The 11108-nt window shown below is 40.0% G+C and overlaps 1 protein-coding gene across 1 annotated transcript; it reads right to left on the reverse strand.

Moving 5' to 3' along the window:
- Positions 1-637: 637 nt before the first annotated feature.
- On the reverse strand, positions 638-10834 carry PLAC8L1 (PLAC8 like 1). Its single transcript, XM_014058881.2, has 4 exons — positions 10707-10834; positions 8114-8253; positions 5624-5760; positions 638-790 (listed from the first exon to the last, which is right to left on the reverse strand). Exons 1-4 carry the CDS (start codon positions 10832-10834, stop codon positions 638-640), a joined length of 558 nt encoding a protein of 185 aa, XP_013914356.2.
- Between the last annotated feature and the right edge of the window lie 274 nt (positions 10835-11108).

The raw sequence follows: 11108 nt of genomic DNA on the forward strand, positions 1-11108 counted from the left end.
TTTTTGGAAGAGAACCTGCATGTCTAATATGCCATTTGCACCCCAAGATTGTGGGCTCCTGCCCTAAAGATTTGCACATTGCTGGAACCTCTGGTTATTTCACGAAAGTGTATCCTAGGCAGGGTATGTCCACATCTGATTCTTGGAAGCAGAACAAAAGGTTGGCCAGAATGAAGTATGCGCCTCATTTCGGAAACAAACAGCCTGATTCACGAACACTAGCCCGAGTTCATGATGAGCATCATTTAAACTCATCTGCTGATGATTAGTTAGTAAATTGTCAAAAGTGGAGAGTTTGCTTCTGATCATCTGTCAAGCATAATTGCCTGCAGGGAATCCTGTGCAAGGATGGAAGAAGAAAACCTACAGTAAGTGAATTTAACCCCTTGCGCTTGAAAACTGAGCCCTGCTTCCTGAGACAGGGGGAAATGTCAGGATGCTTCAGGCGTCCTGACAATGCAGATGGATAAAGCCATATGGATAAATACGATGCAAACAAACAGAACTGACTGCATATATTGTGGTGCCAAACTCCAGAGGCCTGATGGCACTTCGAACTACTGCGGCTGGAGTGAAGAGAACACGGAACATCTTTTTGCCTTTAAAGGGGCCTCTGGAGATGAAGGGGAGAGCGGTTTTAAACAAGTGTATCTTTGGCCAGAAGAGGAGGAGAGGATCGGTGCATTTTGTAGACCTGGAACAGAGATCTTATCCTCATTTCTCGAGCCATTTGACAGACTGCACAAGGCCAGCAGCAATGAACTGCCATCCAGTCTTCGCAGAGAGTTCCCTGGGGAAGAACAGAAAAGTATCTCTCCATATTAGACAGACTGAGGAACCATTTTTCCATGCCTCTAAATGCTAATCTAATTAGAATTTCTCCACAGAAGAAATTCTAATTCTAGTTCTTTCCCAACAGTGTGTGTGTGTGTGTGTGTGTGTGTGTGTGTGTGTGTGTGTGTGTGTGTGTGTGTGTGTGTAGGGAAGTAGAAATTACACTTCGCTTCCACACCAATGAGCTTTCCCTGAAAGGAGGTAATAATTTGATTTCTTTAAATACAGAAATAATCCAAATGACAGTGTCACCAACCCATTGCATTCCACATTTTCCTCAGTCTGAGAAACGGAAATATCTAAATAACGCGGCAGAACCACTTATCCCTTATGGGGAAGCAAAAGAGCCCTCCACAACTCCTGACTCTAATTTTATATCGTCGGTATCTGCTTTTTAGTTGCTGACATTTGAATATGCTGCCCCAAAATCAGTGGCATACCTGAATCCACCCTTAATTAGTCAGTTCCTGTTCCCTCTTTGCATAGGCCTTTAATTATGGGGTTTGTCTTTGTGACCAAACAACTTCTGCTCATCTTGTCTTTTTCTTATGATCACTGCATAGTGTCCAGGCAACAAAACCTTTTCCATTTTGTGAGCTTTCCCCCACATTTCTAACTCAGAATTGTAAATTGAAAGTGGCCACAGAGCCACTCGACTCAATGCAAGATCCACTGCAAGTCATCTCTGAGAGAATTACAGGTAGTCCTCAATTTACAAAAGTTCATTTAGTGACTGTTCAAAGTTACACTGGTATTGAAAAAAGTGAAATGATCATTTTTCACACAAACGACCGTCGCAGTATCCCTATAGTCATGGGTTCACCGACAAATGCACGCTCGACAAAAGTGCGACCAACAAAACCGTGGCGAGAAAACCGTGAGTTCTAAATCGCACCTACGAATGAGCGCAGAAGTGCGCCGACAACAGCGCGCCGACAAAAGTGTGCCTTCAACAAACAAGTAATAACCGCGAGTTCTAAACCTAACCCTAAACCTAAACCTAAACCTAAACCTAAACCTAACCCTTACCTTAACTGAAATCACGCTTTTGTGGGCGCGGTTTTGTCGGTGCATTGTTGTGGGCACGTTTATGACGTTGCAGTTTTTGTTGCCGCGGTTTCCTCGGCGCGCTTTTGTCGTGCGCACATTTGTCGGGTCATGATAGTCATGTGATCAAAATTCAGATGCTTGGCCACTGGTTCATATTTATGACCTTTGCAGTATCCCAAGGTCATGGGATCACAATTTTGTGTCCTTCTGACCAGCAAAGTCAATGAGGACGCCAGATTCGCTTCGCAAACATGTTATTAAGTTAACTACAGTGATTCACTTAATAACTGTGGCAAAAAAGATTGTAAAATGGGGCAAAACTCACTTAACAAATGTCTCACTTAGCAACATAAATTTGGGGCTCAATTGTGGTCGTAAGTCAAGGACTATCTGTACTTTCCAGCCACCATTTTCTACCTCTGAAGGAAATAGGAATTCCTGGTTTTCCGCCACTCCATTTTAAAAATAATCTTTGTTCTTCCCAATCCTCTCACAGCCGCTGTATTCCTCTCCAAATGCAACCATCCTTTCTATCTATGTTTATTCAAAAGTTAGGTTTGCTATATTGAACTGCATCCCAATTGGACAAAATAGCCAAACGCACAAAATCTTTCTCCTCCTCAGCCATTCTGCAGTTGAACTGAATTCCAGAATCTCCCTGAAGATATCTTACAAGTGCGTGAATTCAGCTAGCCTTCCCAAGTTGTGTAGTTATCAACTTTGATTATAAGAATTCTGGGAATTGAAGTCCACAAGTCATAAAAGGGCCAAAGTTCCCCACCTTTGCACTAGACTAGCAATGACAAGTGCTCAAGTGCCATAAGTGGGGGGAGCGCAGGGGGGTCGTGTGTGGGCATGCTGCACCCATAATGCAATGCGCAACACACACACCCCAGTGTGCATGCGTGCACTACAGGTGCGACCCCCCCCCCATTTTTTGCATCCTTTTTTCGCCCTCCCCAGGCTCCAGAGGCTTTATGAGAGCCTGGGGAGGGTGAAAAAAGCCTCCTCCCCCCCCCAAGGCCCTCTGGAGGCTTCAGGGACCTTCAGGAGGCTTCCCTGAAGCCTCTGGAGCATTTAAAACAACCCTCCGAGCAAACCGGAAGTCCGTTCCCGAACTTCCGGTTTGCCCATAGGGCTGTTATTTTGCGCTCCGGAGGCTTCAGGGAAGCTCATGAAGCCTCCAAAGGGCCTCTGGGGGCGTGGGGGGGCTCTTTTTGTCCTCCCCAGGCTCCTATAAAGCCTCTGGAGGCTGGGGAGAGCAAAAAATGGCTTTAAAAAATTGTGAACTCAGTTGGCCAGCGCACGCAGGCACGCTGGCCAGCTGACAGGGCAGCGCCTCGTGTGCCCTGACAAATGGCTCCTTGTGCCACCTGTGGCATGTGTACCATAGGTTCACCATCCTGGCACTAGACCATCAACTAAATATGAATCTTTAAGTAAATAAAATGCCAATACCTTGACTAGATACCAAAATCTTCGGAGGTCATCACAATCCTCTGAGACCTTGCAAGGTTCGGATAAGAGCCTTAGAATTTATATGATTTCAAGTGAGTATGAAACTCTTGAAAGATTTGGCAATATCCATTTAAAAATAAGACTACAATACCTGGGTTGCAAAGCACCACTAACCACTAGCTGGAAGGAGAAAGACACAATGAACTGTTTTTCTGGTGAGACCAGTCTTTCATGGCAACCATGTCTACTCAGATATGGGACGGAGCAAACTGCTTCCACTTTCGCCTTTTAGCCCCAATCCAAGGGCCTTCACAGGCAGTGGCTTCCATGACAAACCATTTCATGTTAAATTTATTTCTTTGTTGTTAAATTTAAATTTAACATTTTGCTGAACTAATGGTCAACTGGATTTGCTTTTTAAAGATTTTTTTTTTACCTGTCTTTATTACCTCAGAAATAACTCAAGATGGCAAACATACCTAAAATTCTCTCCTCCTCCTATTTTCTCCACAACAACAACAACCCTGTGATGTGGGTTGGACTGAGAGAGAGGGTGACTGGCCCAAAGTCACCAAGCCTAAGGCAGAATTAAAACCCATGGTCTCCTGGCTTCTAAGCCAGCACTTTCATTACTACATCAGCTTGGCTCTTTTTTTTGCCAGCTCAGTTATATTAAACTGGTTTTAATTTAAAATAATTAATTTAATGTAATAACTTAATTAATGTAAATTAAATTAATAATGTAATGTAATTTAATTTAATAACTAAATACTTATTTAGTCTATCCCAAGGACAAACTATAATTGAGAACCATTCCTATATTCTCTGAATTGCTAAAGAGCTAGACAAAAGATGCAGGACCAATCATCCTCTTGTAATTATCTATGAAATACTTCCTATTCCTTTCCTATTACCACTATTTATTGCACATAGTTGTATAATTTGAAAATGGGCCGCCTTTGCTATAGTTTTTCCCTCCTGAAAATATTTACATCTATACTACTCAGAGAATGGTGCAATGCTATAAGTGCAAGCACTTATATTAAGCTTTAACCACTTTATGCAACTTTCATTTCATAGGGTTTGTTTTACACCACAACCATTCTCATGCAACCTGACCAAAATCAGTGCTGGCATTCCATCTTGTCTTCTAACCTAAGTTGTGGTAGCCATGAAGAACATCTGCATCGTGTCATGCTTCCTTGGCAGGAGAACCTCTAATGTTTTCATTTTACAGGAAAGGCAAGATGAGCATTAGGGCAATGTAAATCTTTATCGCGTTGATGCAGTTTGACTATTTGCTTCAAATTATTCTTAAAAGGCTGGGCCACTTTGAATCAAATTGGACTTCCAAAAGAAGTCAATGCTGACCTTACATTCAAACTGACAGTTTGAATTGGGCCAATTCAGACGCTCAGGAATGATTACTTATTTGCATTAGACCAATCCAATTCAACAACTGCAATCCAATCCAGTTTGCCCAAACCTAAAAAGCATTTATTTGATCTGCATCCATATTCAAAAACACCCTAGAATGTGTGTTCACTTTTCCTCAGTATACATTCCTGCATGTGGATGATGGATATTACTGTATTCTTGTGCAGAGCTATTTGGCAAATACGGATCGTAATTATCTTAAAAATCAAATACCTTTAGTTTTTACTGAAATGTTAAAATGACTCTAACTCCATTTGGCATGCATTAAAATATATATTGGCACAGAAATGATAGTTTATTATTGACTTTGGTCCTTAGTTTTTCTGCTTACATAGAAAAAGTGTATTTTCTCTTTGGGGACAATGCAATTTTACAGCTGTAGCAAAGATAAACAGTTGCTTTTATTCAATTTTTTTAAAAAAACATGGGAATTTATTTGGCTCAGAAATGCCATTTGAAAACACATTGTCTTTTGTCTCAGGCTAAAAGAGCAACTATTTTAGCGGTTTAATGTATTAACTGTGCATTAAGGAGCTAAGCACTCTCAGAGAAAGGGATCTTTGACCCCAGCGGTCAAGAAATGTGGGATTTGGGGAAAGAGAACAGAGTGGCAAGATTGTGTCCTATGAAGCTCTGAGATATTTTTTTATGTTCTGCCTGCTGCGAACTTTTCACCCTTGTAAAGATTTTCAACTTAATCTCTACTACCCATTAAGTTATTCAAGTGGATTTCTTCCAGACCAAGATATCTCCCACTGGAACTGAACTAGAGGAGAGGAGAAAGATCTAATGCTTATGGCCAAGGACGTTGTGGGTAGGGGAATTCTGCACAACATAGACTTACATGTATGCTGTGTCTCTCTCTGATGCCGGCTCTTAGGGCTAAGGTTGAACCCAGTAGCAATGGGAAGCAAAAGCACTCACCATACTTGCTCGCAAGTCTACATTCCAGACAGGGACTACAGAACAAGCCACACATACCTATTGCAAAGTACAAACAGAAAGGTCAGAGAGAAACACAATGGCTTCTGTCAGCTGAAGGATCACATAGCTGGACTTGGCTCAAAAAATTAGGAAGATTTAGGATGCTAGAGATGGGGAGGGGTGGAAACATGTGCCTTAAGCATCTTTGCACCTCCCAAATCTGAGGGATTCTATGATCTGTAAAAGGAGTGCTAGCACAAACTGCTAGCACTCCTTTTACAGATCACAGAATCCCTCATAATTGGCCTTTTTCCATTCCCGCTGTATGTATATATGGGTAGTCCTCGACTTACAACCATTCATTTTGTGACTGCACTGAAACCAGTGACTTAGGACCATTTTCCACACTTGCAACCATGGCAGTATCCCCATGGTCACGTGGTCAGAATTCAGATGCTTGGCAACTGGTTCACCTTTATTATGGTTGTGATGTCCTGGGATCAGGTGATTCCCCTTTTGCAGCTTTCTGATAAGCAAAGTCATATTCACTCAACAGCCAAGTCACTAATTTAACACTATTAAGTTAAATTAACATCATTATGTTATAAGTAACACAAATTAACATAATTAAGTTAACTAATTTAACAACTGCAGTGATTGACAACAACTGTGGCATGAAAGGTCATAAAATTGGGCAAAACTGACTTAACAATGGTCTCACTTAACAGCAGAAGTTCTGGGCTCAATTGTGATTGTTAAGTTGAGGACTACCTGTATATTGAACAGTTATGGAAGCATCAATTTCGGACCCTGTAAAACCATCCTGCCCAGCTTTTAACTATAAAGTAAGATCTTCTCTAATGGGAAAAAGGTTCTAGTTTTCTACATACCTCCTCCAAATCAGCAAGACATTAAAGATCTTTTAAGAAAAATATCTGCGTAAAAACCTGTTGTTTACATATATAGCTAAGTCCTCAACTTCTGACCAGTCACTTAGAGACTATTCAAAGTAACAATGTACCTCCCCAAGGGTATTTACAACCCAGTTCCAAAGATCGTTCACCCCCTTGTGGTCATATGACCATATTTTGGGTGCTTAGCAATCAGCCAACATTTATGACTACTTGCAGTGTTTCATGATCCCGTGACCATATTTTATGACACTTTTGCTGAAAACTGACATACACTTCCAGTTTTCAGCAAAAACCGGCCCATTGCAAACAATTATTTTTCATAACAACTGTGGCATGTAGTTAAGGGCCACCACCCAAAAAGGGTCATAAAATCAGGTTAGACACCTGATACCTGTACAAAAAGATGAAGCCTCTAAAATTGATGACACTACTGCAGCCCATAGAAACAAGGAATTGTGATGGAAACAGTTCTGTGAAGAATCTCTGTAAGATTGTTATCATTTCTCAGCCAACAGGAAAAACTTAAATATTTCCTGTGGCTTTTCAGGTACAGCTGTGGTTTTGGTAATAAACTATCCTAGTAATTTAATGTATATGGGTAGGTCCTCGACTTAAAATATCTCATTTAGTGACCATTCAAAGTTACAATGGCATTCAAAAAAGGGACTTATTTTTTCATCCTTATGACCATTGCAGCATCCCTGAAGACATATGATCAAAATTAAGACATTTGGCAATTAATTCATATTTATGATGGTTACAGTGTCCTGGAGTCATGGAATCATCTTCCCAGTGGGGAAGTCAGATTCACTTAAGAACTGTGTCAGTAAACTAACAATTGTAGGGATTCACTTAACAACTGGGGCAGGACAGGTCATAAAATGGGGCAAAATTCACTTAACAAATGTCTTACTTAACAACAGTAATTTTGGGCTCAATTGTGGTTGTAAGTCAAAGACTAAATGTATAGGCATGAAACAGACCTAGAGAAAGCTATAATATAAGAAGACATGAAATCTGATAATTAGATATTATCTATTTAGTATGAATATGGACTCGGTGACAGTAGCAATGGGTCCACTACTGGAAAATCTGAAGAACCATTTTAGCAACCAAACGTTATGGATAAATCAATCAATAAATCAATCAGACTAGAACTAGAAGGGACCTTGGAGATCTTCTAGTCCAACCCTCTGCTAAAGCAGGAGACCTGATAACATTTCAAACAAGCGGCTGTCCAGTCTTTTCTTAAGCACTTCCAGTGATGGAATCCCTACAACTTACACAGTTCTTTCCTTCCTTACTCCCTCCCTCCCTCGGTCCTTCCCTCCCTCTCTCCTTCCTTCCTTCCTTCCATCCATCTATCCATCCATCCATCCGGGGGCTGGGGGTGGGCAAAGGACTCCAATCAGCAATCTGTTATGAAAACTTCCTTTTCCCCATGCAAGTTTGGATAGCAGCTTTAAAAATTAAATGAACACATGCAATTCTCTTACAAATTGTCTTGTCACTGCAGATATCAAATAGACCAGTGGACCAGTTGCCTCCAGTGTGTAAGAGGGTTGTCATGCTGGAAGTAGCAAGGTTACCAGTGGCACATGGCTGAATTGTTATAGGTTCAGCTGAATTTTTGCTCCTGATGAAGAAAATAAATAAATAAACAAACAAAATAAAAAAGTGTTAAGAGAATCTGAGATTTAAGAAAGAAAAAAGAAAGAAAGAAAGAAAGAAAGAAAGAAAGAAAGAAGAAGATTACACAGTGTTAAAAGAAACTGAGATTTATTTTTAAAAAAGCAGTTCATAGAACAATTTATGATCTGCAAATGGAAAGAGAAAAAGTATTCATTATTTTAATATCACTCTGTTTTGTCGTAATACCAGCCCTCCCTTTCTTCAAATTCATTTCCTCTTGTTGATGCTAATCTCCTACATTGGCAACAGGAAAAATAATTAAAAATATACCTGGCACTGCAGTGTACATTCATTTCCAATAAAGAAAAAAAAACCAGCTGTTTAAAAATACTTCCAGCATTAACTTGCAGCATCTATATAGATTTCTATATGCACCTGTCCAATATTAATTTTCCTACCCTATATGAAAAGACAGACATTTCTTCAGAGTAACACTTTTCATCATCACAATGAATGCTCTTTTAAACTAAACTAAAAAGTATTCATACTTTTGAAAGAAGGAGAGAGATTCCAGAGTTCTTATATGGGCTTTTCTTTTTCAATATGCTTTTGAAGACTTTTGATAGCAGGTGTCTTCCAAGGCATGTATATTAGTCAGACGTGAAGGAGAATGAGAGGAGCAAAATTGCAGAGACAAAGAAGCAAATATCAGCCCATCAGAGGGAATTTTAAGAGTGTCAAATGTTGTATGCCTTTCCTGGATCAGAATTCCCTGTGCTGAGTTGTTCAGTCCCTGGTCATCTCACATTCCTTGAATTAAGACACAATGAAGTCTAATCTAAACAATCCATGATTGCCCAGCTGTCAGATTGTCAGGGTTTGGTGGCAGGTTTTTTTTTAATAAAAAACTTTTTTTCAGAAATTTAAATACTTTTGTTAAATGGGCATATAGAATCTTTAAATATGTTCACAAATATTGGTTTGAATTCTTCTAATGAATAATTTCTTCTTTCTCTCTAGGGTGCAATCATTAACAGATTAACAGAGTTGGAAGGGACTTTGTAGGTCATCTAGCCCAATCCTCTCCCAAGCAGGAGACTCCACACCATTTCTGACAGATGGCAGTCCAGTCTGTTCTCAGAAGCTACCAGTGATGAAGCTCTCACAACTTCTGAAGGCAAGCCATTCAATTGGTTGATTGCTCTTACTGTCAATAAATGTCTCCTTATTTCCAGGTTGAATCTCTCCTTGTTCAGTTTCCATCCATTCCATCCATCCATCATCTCAAAGCCTCATCAAATCAGGCACGTAGCTGCAGTGCATATACCATAAACCAATTGGTCCTGGTATGAAACTCTAAGGAAAGTCCTGTACGTAGAACTTGGAAATTTTGAACATCAAACTCTATACAAAGCACATCTGAGCCTGGTAATTATTTGGAGGATGTGGATATGAGATTAAATGGCCAGAGTGTCAAACTAGAACCCCATATGTCTGCATTCTGATGAAGTTGGAGTCTCACATCTTAGTTTCGGTCACAGCATTGTTTTGAGGATAAAATGGACTGCAATCCATCTGCATCATGTAAAATCTATCTGAATGTTGTTATCAAAAAATACAATATCATTACAATTTGGGATAGAATGTAACATTGTTTTTTGTTGTTAAGAACTTTGGGGTTTTTGTGATGCTAGCTTTCATTTCCATGTATGCCCCTCCCCAGCAGTAAACCATCATGTTACTGAGAAACAAGTAGCATCACCGTGGATTGATATCTACAATCTGCTGGGAAGTAGATTTGATCCAGGAAACCCACAATTACTGGGAAATGTACTGAGAAAGCCATCACACACACAAATGTGAGGATTCTGATTCTGTGACATTTGGTCTGACCTGAAAAAAGAGTTACTTTTGTGGGTCCCATATGAGGCCACTATTACACTCCAGTCAACAAAGGACTCTGACTTTGTGTCCCCTCCTTTTCAGAAGTGAGGCAAAAGAGGTGACAGATTTTTTCAGCCAAGGAATCCACCACCTGGTTGAATAATCTGATTGAATAATATACAGATGGCTTCAGAACAGTGTAGTTATCTTGTAGCAGTGGTGAAAATCATTTTTTTACTACCAATTCTGTGGGCGTGGTGTGGTGGGTATAGCAGGGGTAGGATACTGCAAAATCTCTAGTTCCACCCCACTCTGGGGTCAGCCAGAAGTGGTATTTGCCGGTTCGCTGAACTACATAAAATTTCTACTACCGGTTTTACAGATCCTGTCAGAACCTGCTGAGTTTCAGCCAATCTTATAGATTATGATGTTTGTAATGCTTTTGTAAGATGTTTTAGAGTCATTCTGGATACTAAAAATATAGTATACAAATAGACATATAACCTCCCCTGCATTTTGCAACATCCTAGGCAGAGACAAAATAAATAGATATAACTGCATTTTTTTTCTTACCCCAACATAGATAGGTAGTTGTTCCAGTCTCCAGATACTGGCAGAGAAAGGATCAATAGAGATTGTGTTGTGTCAGACAATGACTTTTTCTCACTTGTAGTAAAGCAGCAGTTTATAAACTTGTCCATTGGGAAGAAGCAGCTAGGCAGAAGATTAAAGAATGGAATAAAGATTGCTAAAGTTTGCTGTTAAAGAATGCTGACATCACAACATTCTCCATTGTAGTGTCACAAGAAAGTGGAAAACCAACTTTTTCTAAGACAGTTGATGGAAAGAGCAAACACCCAAGGGCCAGCCATTCTACTGCATGTGTTTTCTTCAATATGAATGTAACAAAACTAACTTCAAACATTTTAAAACTAGAGAGGGCAACCTATGGCCCTTGACCCATCTTCCCCTTTG

This window comes from Thamnophis sirtalis, unplaced genomic scaffold, assembly GCF_051295495.1.
Source record: "Thamnophis sirtalis isolate CommonGarterSnake01/CBP01778 unplaced genomic scaffold, rThaSir2_p1.2 scaffold_3, whole genome shotgun sequence".
NCBI lineage: Eukaryota > Metazoa > Chordata > Lepidosauria > Squamata > Natricidae > Thamnophis > Thamnophis sirtalis.